Here is a 14,531-nt window from a genome sequence, read left to right as displayed (position 1 = left end):
CAATATGTGCTGGCATTTGTTCCAAACCATGCTGACCCTACTAGACCTCTTTGTACCATTCTTGACTAATGAGAAGGTTGAGTGTCCTTTGCTAGGATGCTTGCTATATGGTATTTGATGCATTTTCAGCTACTATACCAGACTCTAGAAAATCAGAAGCCTTCTGAGTGGGGGAAACTTTCATTAGGCATTTATTAGAGACTTCTTAGAAGTCATGATGTCTAAAGAGGAAAATAATGCTTTGGTTACCATTTAGAACCGTGTTATACTGACAAATCAAAACGCAGAAGTCATGAATAAATTATAGTAACTAAACTAAACAAAATAACACAGGTAATATATGAGTTACAGAAATAAAAAGTAGTGATAAAAAATAAAATGAAAATCTAATAATCTGACTACCCAGAGACCCTCATTAAATTAACAGTTTAGAGTATATCACAAATTCTTGAGACCATAGTTTGATAGACTTTTTAATAGTAGATAAAAAAACTTTTACAATAGCTTTTTATACTTTTATTTTTAGAGTTTCAAACCCAAATGCCGCCGCCAGCACATAGCACACTTGCATCGTAAGTGTGCTATATGCTGGTGGCATTTTGTAGATTAGCTCTTTCCCAGAGTCCATGTTTCTTTTGGCCAATGGATTTTGGCTAGGAAAAAAACATATTAACCATAGCTTACTAGAGTCCCAGAAGACTGGGAAAGAGTAGGTAGGAAGCCAGAGTATTGAGATACACAGATACTTGTAACCAGACTTCAGCATACATCTCATCTGAAGGAATCAGCCAGAACTTTTACTTAAAAAAAAGTAGAGGTCTTAGCAACTCTTTGCTATTGTTCCCCTCTGTGTTTAGAATAGTGATTTTCCAGCTGTTTTCCTCAGAGCCCTAGGGTTTTCAAGGATAAAAGGTAGAGGAGAGGGCATGGAGGTGTGGAAGTGACCATATAGGTCTTCTAGAGCTCATATTTGAAAATTACTGTTTTAGCAGAGCCTCTTAAACTGAATTTTGAACTTGACAGGACTTGAGTATGCTGATTGAGTAGCACAGCCTGGTATATGATGGCCAAAATCTGAAAGTAATTTAATCTGTCATTCTAGGTCTTTTCATCTCCCCATGAAAATAATCATTGGTAGATTTTGGCTGTCACTGAGATCTGCTCTGAAACTCAGCAGCTCAATGTTTATATATAAACAAACACAAGTGCTGTTAGTGCATTTCTCTTCATTATTGGATAGTTACATGTCCCCTTCTGTGATTTCTGTCATTGTTCTGTGATTATAGGGGTTATTGTTAAATTAATTGGAATGCAACATTTTTAAATTGGTGATTTCTTATACAGTACATTTATTTGAAGACAAATACACATTGGGGTCAGATAGAGAAGGAGTTTAAACCTCAGCAAAGCTAACAGGAATATTAAAAATAGCTCATAATTTAATTATATCTGTAAATTAGTGGTAGTTAAGAAATGGATGCTTGTCTTAAATTGGAAAGATTTGATTATTTGTAGCAAACATAAGGTATTGGGTTGAAATTGGTTACCTGTTGCTTCAGATGAAACTCGAAGCTTCTGTTTCATTTCTGGTCTAATTTGGTCTCTAATTGGGTTTGTTATCCTGTAGGTTAGTGTCTAGGAAAAGGACTAAAGTTATGGTTTGTTTAAATGAGACTGGATTCATCAGCTTGCTTTTTTAAAAATATTTTTTTATCTGTAACAGTCACTGAGTGTATAGGTAGTAGTAATATTCACTTAAGAGGGATAAACATTCATAAAGTCAGGAAAATGCTCTGCATTGTACGTAGTGGTAGATATTGTCTTTATTATTCTGAACCCAAATTCCTGCTCTTACAGAGAATTCTGAACCACTTTGCTATTTTTTTTTTTTTTTACATTCAGGTTTACCTCTTTACTCCTATTCAGTGTAAGTTTTGCTTCTGCTGACGTATTAATTTCATTATTATGCTTAGAGAACTAGGGTCTTGATCCCTATAATTTGCCTGTAATTCCTAGTGAAATCTGCAGCTATCTAGTAAGATTAAACTAACTTTTTTGTTGTTATCAAATAACTGAAATGCCTGAGATTATACAGAGGAAAGCATTTCAGTAGAGAGCCAAAAGATAAGAAATTGAACTGGAATGAGGGTAGGGAATAGTTCATTCAAAGCCAAAATAAATTATTCTCGTGTATTTCTTGGTAATGTTCTTTCTGACTTAACAGGAAGGAAGGCAAGAAAACATGATCTAATTTAATTGGCACACTTGGCCTGACCTTAGGAGAGCACGTAGTATGTTATTATGTTGGCAACGCATGTTTACCCCAACAGGGCCTTCTTGTCTGTCATCCTGATGAACATTGTCTGGCACGTACATCTGAGGCAGGACCTCTGTTTTTGCTCTCTTGGGATGCACTACTACCTTAAGAAGCATTGCTAGGATTTTGTTTCTGTATATAACATTGTTAACAGTTTACTATTCTCTTTGGGATTTCTGCCTGTTAAGATTGTTGTTTCTGAAAAAGCAGTATTGATACTAAAAGCTGGAGATAAGCAGAGCAGAGATCCCTTGCACTCTGCCCAGCCCTGGCTGTGATCCTTCTCATTGGTCATGTTCATGGCCCTCCTGCCCAGAAACTGCCCAGGTTATGTAAATCAAATAACCTGAGTATTTCACAAAATGGACAGGAACTTCCTTCTGACCAGGAGAGACATAGTGTCGGTGACCAGCACTGACCAAGGGTGGGTTAGGACCCGCACCGGAGAATCAGGAGACGGCGAGAAGACCACTCGGAGGCAGCTCTTCTGGGAACAGTCTGATCAGGACTGAAGCCAAATTTTATTTGGACTCCTTCCAACTTATATACCATTTTCTATACCCTTCAGCAGTGTGATAATCACTCACTGGGGGCGTACAAGTTCCGTGCTTTACAAACTATGCATCACAAGACGACCACGAGATCTGCAATTTCCAAGCAAACAATTCGAACTCCATGATGTCTGTCGTGCTTACATTAAGGTCACAGGTGCACAATTTCAATACAAATCGTTCAAAGTGTTTTCCATAATGTTCAATGAATCATTCATTTATACTCTTTGTTCTAAACCCTGATTAATACAAAAAACTTTTCTAAGTTAACTCTAGGTTCAATCCAAGTTCACTGACTCCTAATATTTTTAACGATTAATATTATCAACTTAACACTATACTATAATCTATAAGTTTACTTAAATGACTTAGCTGTTAGTTATACTATTATCCTATTACGATTTAACGTAATGCCTTATAACTCAGTTAAAACTTATTCTTAAACTACCACACTTTTCTATAATTCATATGAGTTTCATATGTCTAAACTTTAATTTTTATATAATCTAATGATTGACCTTTAATACTATGCTATATCCTATTAAGCTAATACCTTATCGTTAATTCTTTTATAAATCGTATAGTAACTATTACACTTGAATAATGTAGCAAAAGGAAACAAAACAGCAAGTGTAAATTTACGCAACTATGAGTGTATGTGTATATATTTTATCCTAACAAGTCTACTCTAAAAATCAAATAGTAGCTGTCACACTCTTGAACAAGGAAATGCAGGGCTGCCAAGATGGCGGCTATGGGCTGAAGCAGACAGAGTTTCGGTAATTAACGAAACAAAAGAAAACGTTCTGCCTGGCTAGGGGCAGGGCGACAAAACTATCATGGTAATTTAGTTTCTAATCTTAGCCCTAGGGGAAACAGTTTTCCAAAGCTGACTACCCAGTCTACCAGGAAATAGAAGTTAAAAAATATCTAGAAAGAAGTAAAACTTAGAAAGACAGAGAGAAATAATTCTGCTATGCACTTTCCATCAGGTGTATTGAGATTTACTTATAAGTTTTACTGCCATGTATGCACACTGGTCACTAATCACACGCCAATATTATAGGTATAATATTATAGGTATCGCCTCCTATGTCAGAGGCTATCTTCCAGATGGGCCTTTACAGGCCTCAGCCATGTAGCTATAGATGTTGGCTCCCAACAACACAGAAGGAGAAATTAGTTCTTGCCTTACTGTACCAGTTGTTTGCTTCATGTTGGTGAATTCTAGTATTTATAGTCAACTGTATTGAAAATTGGATGCATATCTAATATGTACACCAACATGACTTTCTTTTCTCCCCTGCTTCTTGAAATACTTGACTATGCATTTTGTACCTTGTTTATATATCAAAAGTGAATTTCACAATTAGATGAGGCAGCAGACCTTAGGATTTGTTATCTAACGTTTTGAAAAGTTGATAAAAGTATTTTTAAAAATATTTAAAATAGAGGAAATAACCTTTGGTTTCATTCTTAGTCAGAAACTCATCTGAGAAGAGCCTAATCTTTAAGCCTAAGTGACCTGCAGGTCCCCTGGTTACTAAGTGGTAGAACCAGAATTATAACCCAGACAGTCTGACACCAGATCCAGTTTTCTTAACCATTAAACTATGCTTTCTCTCAGTTTCTCTGTTCTAGTAGCATGTAGTCCACTCATGGAAACAAGTTAATTCATGATTACTGGTTACCAGAAACAGTGGCTAAGCAAATATAAAACTATATATATAAAGATCTGGACATGTCATGTAAATGTATGATGTCAGGACAAAAGACCCTTAGAGGGTCATTTATGGCTGGAAATCTGAATAAAGAGAGGGGAGTGGGCATTTTGTGAGGGTATGTGTGTAACCTTAGCACATTGTGAGTTGGACAAGTCAGAAACTGTGCAGCCAGTTTTTTTTTCTTTTTATCATGGACAGTTTCGAGCATATATAAACATAATAGTGTTAAGGAACCCCACCCCCATATGCCTATTGCCCAGCTTCAGTGGTTATCAGCATTCTGCCATGCAAATAACTGTTACTGATAGTCAGTAAATTCTTAAATGGTCTTTCTACAACCAGTGTTACTATGGAACTTTACTTCTTTGTGATTGATTCACTTAGTCATGAGGTTATATTCCATTTCTGAAGCTTGACACAGCAGAGCTCTGGATGTGGAGTTATCATAATATAGTTTTTAATGCTTATTTAGTATAGTTTCTCAATATGCTAAGTGGCACAGCTTTTAAGTGTGGGTACAGAGGATATTATTTTCTAATTCTGCAATGTTAGCTGGAGGAAAATTCTAAAATTTTGTCTCTCCTAGTTTTAATTTTGAACTGATGAGATTTTTATTGTTCACATTACTTTTGTGACATTCAGATACATGAACATATGATATTGTTTTTAACCCACATTTTTTCATCTCTTTTTACAAATGAGCCTCTCTGTTCCTGATTTTGTTTTAGTAAAATTCCCAGACTTCCTCCTAAAAAGGATCCTTTTGATGGTTTCAGTTAAAGAGACTTTGGCATGTTAGAGATGCATGTAAAAATAAATTTATGCGACTAATTCAAATTATATCTAGATTTCTGCTGCTTCCTAAAAAACCAACATTATGATCTTTAATTGCCTCACCAAACTACCACGTGTGATTTTGGAGACAGTGTGTTCAAAACTTAGCATAAAACTCATCGTATTTATATAATGCCATATTATGGAACCAGGTGAGTTGTGGAGAGACCGTCAATACTTCATTCTTGATTATAGATTCTGAACAGTAATTTAACTCCTTATGGTTTCACATTTCTGTATCAGTAATATGAATAATTACTCTTTCCTTATGAAGTCCTACATGTTGTCTATATGTAACCATCAAATGAACTAGTATATGAGAGTGTTTTTTAAATTGCATACTGTTATGTAAATTTAAAGAGTTTAATGGATATTCCATATTTCTGTCAGAGGTACTCAGGACATACAGCTACATGTCATCTTGCTTCATAAGAATTCAAAGTTTGCAAGCCAGGCTCGGTGGCTCAGCCTGTAATCCCCTGCTTTGGGAGGCTGAGGTGAGTGGATTGCCTAAGCCCGCGGGTTTGAGACCTGCCTGGGCAATTTGGCGAGACCTCATCTCTACAATAAAATCAAAGAATTAGCCAGGCATGGTAATGCACGCCTATAGTTCCAGCTACATGGAAGGCTAAGGTGGAGGGATCACCAGGGCTCAGCAGGTCGAGGCTGTGGTGGCCAGAAGTGGCCACTGCACTCCAGTCTGGGTGACAGAGTGAGACTCCAACTCAAAAAAAAAAAAAAAGAATTCAAAGTTTGCTAATATATTTGTATCTATTTCTCCTCATGGCATCAGAGTAGAGTAACTCAGGATGCGACTATGGGTGATTATACCCATGTTTTATGTGAAGAAACGGAAACGTATTGAGAGTTTTAACTTGCATGGATCGCACAGGATCAAAGATAGAATTGGAATCTAAATCTCTTAATTTGACACAGGTAGATTCCCTGAAGGTATTTATTACTTACAAAAGACAGTCAATTATTTGCAGACCTGTTTGAGGTTCAATTCTGGATTTCTAGCACAAATATAAATTATAGGCAATGTTGAATTGAACTGATGAAACAAGAGTAAACTGTATAAGCTAAAAGCAGAGTTTTCCTATTTCCTAGAAAGGAGCAAGATACAAATTTGATTTGTCACCTTAGAGGGTTTTCATGTCTCTCCAGGCTTGGGGAAAGTGCTGCTACTGTCAAATCTGGATATCTGAGTTCTTTCAGAAGGGTTTTTCATCATCCATCTTTATTAACCAAAGAGCCAGCACAACTTGGGCTACAAAATAGTACATGTGACTGGAATAGAGGAAGCATGTGCTCTCCAGTTCACTGGCGCTTCCTTCCTGAAGTGTGTGACTAAGAGGGCTACCATTTTGGGGGCAAGGACAAACTATGGGACATAGTCTTCTAACCTGCAGTGAGGAGTCAGCTTCAGGGAGAAATCCCCTCACAGTTCATGTAGGTCTTGTGTATACATATGTTTTTACTTATAGAGAGGATCTAGAATTTTTACCAGATTGTCTCCAAGGTGTGCTTGCACTGGTTTAAGAAGAATAGAGGTTAAGCACAGAATCTGGAGCCAGACTCCTGAATATGTATCCTGGCCCTCCCACCTATTGACTTTGTGTTTAATCTATTGGTGCCTCAGCTTTCTCATCTGTAAAATAGGGATAATAATTGTACCTATCTCATTGTTGTGAGAACCATGCAAGGCACATAAGAAGTACTCAAAAATAAAAGCCTTCATTGCTACTGTTGTTAATGTTATCTGAACTAATGAGGACAAGAGAATAAGAACATAAAGCTTCCTACCTTTCCCTTGGTGATAAGGGCTGTCTAATTTGTCCTCTGGTTCCAGCTTCAGATTTCTAAAACTTTAGCCCCCGTACTGTGACTGTTGTACCTACGTCACCAGTTTACTGGACGGATGACCCCATAGTGTGGGCTTAGTTTCGTGAGAGAAAGCCATGGAGGTGAATAAACCTAGTGCCGAGGAAAAGCCATTAGCAATAGCATCATCTCACATTTATTGATGGGATGCAGGGAACCATGCACAGGCTATGATGGAATGAATGTCTGACCCTCAGAGGAATTTATACTTATTCACCTGTGACACAGGAAGCGGACTTGGAGGGGCTGTGATATGACAAAGTGGCATTCATGGTGTGCTTCTCAGACTGTAAGATATAGGATAAATAGACCAAGAAAAGCAAAAGAGGGATGGTTTTTCCAAGAAGGCAGATGACAGAAAGAGGAAGGCTAGGGAGGACCCCTCAGTGGGGAGACAGAAGGAAGACATTGAAGCTGAGACTATTGAAAAGGGTGAGGAGGCAGCCATAAAAAAGAATGAAATCATGTCCTTTGCAGCAACATGGATGGAGCTGGAGATCTTAAGTGAACTGACTGAGAAACAGAAAGAAAACAAAACACCATGTGCTCTCATTCATACGTGGGAGCTAAATGGTCACAAAGATGGAAATAATAGACACTGGGGACACCAATGGTGGGGGTTAGGGTTCAGAAATTACCTACAGGGCATGATGTTCACTATTTGGGGAATGGGTCACCTGAAACCCAATCCCCACCACTATACAATATGTCCATGTAATGTACACTCATGTGTAACCCCTGAACCTAAAATAAATATGTAAGAAAAAAAGGGTGAGGCATTGGAGAGAGCACCTCAGAAGCTAAGAGAGTGTCGGAGAAAACATGGTGGTAAGTAGTGGAACAGCAGAGCAGACAGAAAATGAGCCAAGAGCTATTGGGTTGGACCTGAAGGTGGTTTTTGGAAATTTAAGGAGGGGTGAGGGTACAAGCCCAACTCTCCTTTATGCCACATCAGCAGCATGTTAGTACTTAATTCCGTCAAATGCTAGGGACAGTGGGGGCACTGGGAATTGAAGCTGAGATAATTGAGGCTGTAGATCTTCATATGGTATTTGTAATCTATAAGAACAAATACATAAAACATAAACACAATAAGTGCAGAATAACACAGGGAATGAACTGCAAGTGATTGGAATTGTGAGGGTTCCTTAGGGATTCTTCAAGGGTGAGTGGAATTTTAGGGATGATATTAAGAGTTATGGCTTTTTTTTAAAAGGGAGAGGGAGACCAGCCAGAGAAATGGTAGCTAAGAAGAGCAGCTCTTAGCAATTGGAGCACACGTTGAACTGGTCAGAGGAATGAAGCCAAGAAACAATGTCACCTGCCATCCATGGGGCTTTTGAGGAATGACCAAAAAGCAGGCTTTGCCTAAAGCAAATAGGAGTGGTTATTATAGTTTTGGGGTCAGAGAAAAGTCGTGTTTCAGTGGGAAAATAGACTCTTGGGTGACATCTAAATTTGTGCTTTCCCCTTCTGATCCCATGTCAGAGAACCTGGCAGAATTATGTGTGCTCTCAGACTTGCCTGGATTGTGCTCACTGGTCTATAGAGAAAGGAGAAGTCAGTCACAAGGTGAACAAGCTTCCTCTGGGCTCCTTGAAGAGGGTACTTCCTTAGATGTGTACACTTCTGCTGACTGAACTTTGTGGTGGTTTGATAGTAAAAAAAAAAAACCAAAAAAACCCCACAAACCAAAACAAGCCCTTTTCTCTACCACATTTTCCACTACACATTTTTCCTAGTATGTTTACTAGGGAAAAACACGTTTTCTAGCCTTTGTACAAAAGGCCACAAGTAATATCCAGCTATAAGAGTAGCTCTTTTATTAACAAATGGTTTATGAACATAAATGTATCCTTACCACATAGCTAGACTTTTATGCTTTTATGTTTACTCTGGAGGAAAAAGAAACCTCAGATCACTGTTCAAATGGAAGTCATAATTATAAATGATTGTTTTGGTTCACTTCCTCTTGTTTTTTTTTTTTTTTAAATATCTACCTCATCCTGCTACCCATCTTTCTGCATATTTTTTTCTTAGAACAAATGACATGTCTTTGATTTAAAGATATAAAATATCTAGCCAGGCAAAGTGGCATTTGCCCGTAGTCCCAGCTACTCAGAAGGCTAAGGCAAGAGGATCGCTTGAGCCCAGGAGTTCATGCCCAGCCTAGATAATGCAGCAAGACCCTGGCTCTAAATAAAATAAAATAAATTAAGATAAAAAGTATTTCCTAAATGGACCTAACAAAAACTGGGTTCCTGTCTGTTGACACAGGATTTATGAGCAGCTGGAGTTGGTTCCAAACAGGTATCTGAGCTAGATTAAATACTGTTATCTGTTGCTGAAGTCGTAACCACCTGCCAAGTCTCTTTGCCACTGAGTTGCTTTATTGGAGGAAGCTGAAACCTATGGAAAAGACTCTAAACTTGAAGTTAAGACCTGAGGGTTGACGTAGGCTTTACTTACTGGCTGCGTAACTTTATACATTTATCTATTTGTTTCCCTAAAGGTACTGGGATCCCTGCTGCAAGTTTTTATTTTGTTTTCTTCTCCTTGGGGAATGAGCTTAAAGGCTAGGAGCTGCAACTTCCCTCAGATCAAAAGGGCCACCTGAATGCTGCCTGAAAAGGTGCTTTGCCGCTTCCTAGACAGCATTCCCTTGGGTTTCAGACACACTGATCCTAATCTTCTCAGTCTCCAAGACATGCAATGTCAACAGTTACGGCAGCCACAAGTCCATTATCTGTGTAGGGTGCAATTACTTGACAGCCACCTAGACTGTGAGGTTTTTGTGGGTCCCTCAAGAACTCATATCCTGAAGAGAGAGACTAATCAAGGCAGGTCCTCTTGGCAGGAACATTGAAAAGGTGGATTATAATTGATAGGAGTTTTAATTTGTGAGAACGTAATCTGATCGCCTGCTTTTGGAAAAAGATAGTGTAGATGTACTTATTGTCCATTTTCTCTAGGCGTTCTTTGAAGATTCATTTGATTGTGTGATGATAGTGTTGTTACAAGGACACAGAACTTTATTACATGAATCTGCCTCTGTCCTTCACCTGCCTCGCTGCCCAGAGCTACTCTAAGCATTATTCAACTGCATTGTGGTAAGGGGAAGGATGACTGATGTCTCAAATGGTATGGCATTGAATACCATAGTATTCTGGACTCCTGCTGGGTAAAACCTCCTTTTGGGGAAGGCAGATTCTGAGTTTTTCTGGAAACACTTATTTAGGATGCAGCAAAAAATAGTACTGGTTGGCCCTTCAGCCGATGAAACTTTTGTTGTTGGAACTTGGTGGCACTAGTGTAGGTGAAGTTAAGGGCCAGGTGCTGACTGACATAAGCAAAGCCAGGGAGTTTGGAGTATATGATCAAAACAGAAACCAGAAACAGCACAGGCTACAACCTTGGCCTGTTCTCTCCTCCTTATGTCTTCTGTTGCAAAAAGGAGGAGGCCAGCTCCTCAGGGACAAGGATGCATTCCCTTCCCCAACTTGGACAGAGTTCATGAACACTTCTTCAGGCACTTTCCTTTGAGGGTGAACATGCTGTGCCACATCAGGATGGTCTGTCTTTGACTTCCACCAGAGGGGAAAAGCAGAACTGGGCATGGTTGTGTTTTCCAGTTAAACAGTGCCCTCTGTCATACCAGTTAGCTTATAAAATTAGACTTACCACCCTGTTGCCTTTTAAATCTTTAGTCTTGCCTGAAAAGCAGCAATTCTCCAGATGTGATCTGAGGATCCCTGCGAGTCCCAGGGACCTTTTTAGGGGATCTGCAAGGTCTTCCTCTTTCTCTTGGTCCTATATAGTGGGAAATGATATAGCACAGACTTTGATGTATACAAACACTTTCAGAGAAAAATGGCATGAGCGTCTAAAATATAACAGGTGTCAGATACAGTAAGATGGTGATGACAGTGGTGATTGCTAGTTCCTGTGAGTCTTTGGATGTATATGTGCCTACATTGCTTCTGTTTAGGTACATGTTTTTGTGCTGTGTGTTATTTCTGTGGTCAGGTAACCTATTGTTTTAAATATACAAGAGGAGCCGGGCTCGGTGGCTCAGCCTGTAATCCCACGCCTTTGGGAGGCTGAGGTAAGTGGATTGCCTGAGCCTGCGGGTTCGAGACCCACCTGGGCAGCAAGACCTCATCTCTACAATAAATCAAAAAATCAGCCAGGCGTGGTAGTGCATGCCTATAATTCCGGCTACTTGGAAGGCTGAGGCGGAAGGATCACCAGAGCCCAGCAGATCGAGGCTGCGGTGGCTGGGAGTGGCCACTGCACTCCAGTCTGGGCGACAGAGTGAGACTCCAACTCAAAAAAATAAAAAATAAAAAAATAAATAAATATACAAGAGGGACCCCAAAAAACATGAGACCACGTCTCTACAATAAATAAAAAAATTAACTGGGTGTGGTAGCACATGCCTATAGTTCTGGCTATTTGGAAGGCTGAGGTGGAAGGATCGCCTGAGCCCAGCAGGTCGATGCTGGGGTGGCCATGAGCATGCCACTGTACTTTAGCCTGGGCAGCAGAGTGAGACTCCAACTAAAAAAAAAATTTGTATTCTTACATGTTTAAACTTCAGTCACCTTCCAAGTACTTTCCATTTGACACAGTACACCTATCGAGATGCTTTTTCCACTGCTCAAAGCAGTTTTTAAACTTGTCTATTTTGGTGTCTGTTAGTGCTTTTGCCGTTTTTGTTTAATCTCTTCCACATCAGCAAAATGTTTCCCATTGAGGACTTTTCATCCAGGAAAACAAAAAAGTCACTCGGGGCCAGATCGGGTGAGTAGGGAAGGTGGGGCACAGGGATCAAAAACTGCTGAACACTCAATGTGGTTTGGGCAGGTGCACTTGTAAATCACCCATCATGAAATGAGCAAACATGTTGAGTTTCCACACAAAAAAATTCACCGAAGCCAAACGCAGCCTCTCATAACAATGCCAGCTGGTATGCTGATGCCAATGGGTTCCTAGAACACTTAGCTAGCAGGAGAAGCCTGTACTACATGGGGCCCATCCTCCAAAAGATAATTCCGGATTTTGGGGGATCCTCTTCATATACATTTTAGTCTCTCATCTAGTTTTGCTCTTATATTAGCAGTGGCTTGGGTGAAGTATTTTTCCCTACTTAAGTTTGTTGGAAGTATGTTCTTGAGGCGGAATTTGTGTTGTCCTAGTGAAACGTGAGATATATGTTAATCTTGCTAATGGAAAGAGACAGATTCTAGGATAGGTACCCATTAACACCACACTTCTTCTCTCAGCAAGACTCTCAGTCTAGGCATTAGTTCAGGGATGCCTCTATACTGTCCTCCTCCGGAGAGATCTGAGGACAGGGTATGCAGCAGTCTTCCAGTTCTGCCTAATTCTCGTCCTAGAATTCTCATAGGAAAGCAAGGACTGCATGATCATTGACTTACATGGTATCATCTGCAAATAAGTGCCTACCGGGAATGTTGTCATGGCCCCATCAAAACGCTTGCAGCAGCTCAGCTGGTTGTTGAAGGAAGGTGTGATAAAGAGGAGGGTGGGAGAACAGCAGTGACGCTGAGAGAGTGGGTCAGGTAAGAACAGAACTGGTGTGCTTGCCTTTCTGACCTGAGAGATTGATCTTCTAGGTGTGGCTGTATAAACAGAAGCATTTCCACCTGCCTGCCAGCTCACAGGTTATCACTCACAGTCAGCAAGGCAGCCGAGCAGCGAAGCAGCAGCACAGGAGCTGGTATTAACCTTAGGTCCAGGGCCCAGCCCTGAACCTCACCTGTGTGACCTGGACACATCCTTAGCTACTCTGAGCCCCAGTTTCCTAATTGGTGAAACTGTAGCCATGCCTGTCCTTGCTGCTTCACAGAATTGCTAATAAGTTTAGATTAAGTGAGATTACAGATTGGAAAGCTGAGAAACATACAAATATGAGTTTTGTGATCGGCTGCTTTATAGTACAAAAAGAGTTTCTGCTCTTCACCTCTTGCTCTCCGGACTCATAAAGCTTCTGTTCTTTTCTCCAGGTTACCTGTGCATGACAGATGAGTGGTTCTCTGAGTATGTCTACGAAGTGGTGGTGGACAGGAAGCATGTCCCTGAAGAGGTGCTAGCTGTGTTAGAGCAGGAACCCATTGTCCTGCCAGCATGGGACCCCATGGGGGCTTTGGCTGAGTGATACTGCCTCCAGCTCTTTCCTCTTCTCATGGAACCTGAAGTCGCTGCAAAGGACAGATCCAGGGACTGAAGCCAAAGTTATGCAGGTGGCTGTGTGTTCCCAGAGGACATAGCCAGACTCTTGAATTTCCAATCTCCTCCAGGAACCTCTTTGAAGAAGCGTACTTTTTGCTGAAACAAAATACTCTCATTAAAAAAAAGGGAAAGATCAGGTCATACTGTCTGCTCTCCTCATCTCCAACAGCTCAGGATCTCTTAGCATTTTAATCAGATGTATTGTTTGTCTTTAAGTCTGTCAGAAAGGTTTGATTCAGTGTCTGTGTTTTAATAAGACAAGAGAATGAGCAATTGAGGTGTATGGAGAGAAAACAGACATTGCTCCTTGTTCCTAGAGTAGAGTGGAGGGTTACCTAAGAATTGAGCTCTCAGAACTGCATGCTGCCTGACAGTGTCGCTGTCCTAGATGGCAGTCACTGAATTGAAGTTTTTTAAGGGAATTTTATGTGCCTCTAATAGCCCAAGAGTGGGAGGCTGATCAGGTCTGGCATGGGTCCTTCTTCTTCTGAACTATGGGGAGCATAGCTCTGCTTGAGTCAGGTTTAAGTAGAGGCTTAGAAAAAGTTGGGTGAGAAAACAAAACTTTATCATGATCTTAATTATAATCATTAGGGGGAGCTCTAGCCAAATGGTTTAACTTCTGCCTCTGGAATAGGGGGTTGGGTGGGCTGGAAAAGGTGATAATCTATTCTTTCTGACAATTAGATGGTGCTGAGAAGCTTTTGAATAAAATACTTTGCTAAATGAGAATAAGTTGGCTTCTAAGAAGTTTATTTAATTACAAAAGAAAGCAACCAGGTGGCTCATGTTCTTCAAAGTGAAAAAAACAGAAGAGTGCTTCCCTGCTTCACTTCTCTGCAGGATATTTGATCTTTCCCAGCCTGTGGTGATTCTCACCGGCTTCTGCAAAGGGCTTCTAAGCACCATAGTTAAGGACTGTGACCCACGCTTGTAGTGAGTTAGCAAGCATGTATCTTAGTGAGA

At 40.1% G+C, this 14,531-nt stretch overlaps 1 protein-coding gene across 2 annotated transcripts in view; it reads left to right on the top strand.

The window, feature by feature from the left end:
- The window catches only part of BLMH (bleomycin hydrolase), a 43,230-nt gene extending 28,933 nt beyond the window's left edge, over positions 1-14,297 (top strand). The window contains exon 12 of one of the 2 annotated variants that reach the window (XR_002482067.1): positions 13,340-13,359. Coding sequence is in view for 1 of the 2 variants with exons in the window: in XM_008060047.1 (XP_008058238.1) it covers positions 13,340-13,491 (152 nt within the window). In the remaining variant the exon portion in view is untranslated. Of the gene's footprint in view, positions 1-13,339 lie in introns of both variants that reach the window. The other variant, XM_008060047.1, reaches the window with a different exon arrangement.
- The last annotated feature ends 234 nt before the right edge of the window (positions 14,298-14,531 follow it).

Source organism: Carlito syrichta, unplaced genomic scaffold (assembly GCF_000164805.1).
Source record: "Carlito syrichta isolate Samal-C Ts95f unplaced genomic scaffold, Tarsius_syrichta-2.0.1 Scaffold92603, whole genome shotgun sequence".
NCBI classification, from domain to species: domain Eukaryota; kingdom Metazoa; phylum Chordata; class Mammalia; order Primates; family Tarsiidae; genus Carlito; species Carlito syrichta.
This window is presented reverse-complemented; position numbering and strand designations above follow the sequence as displayed.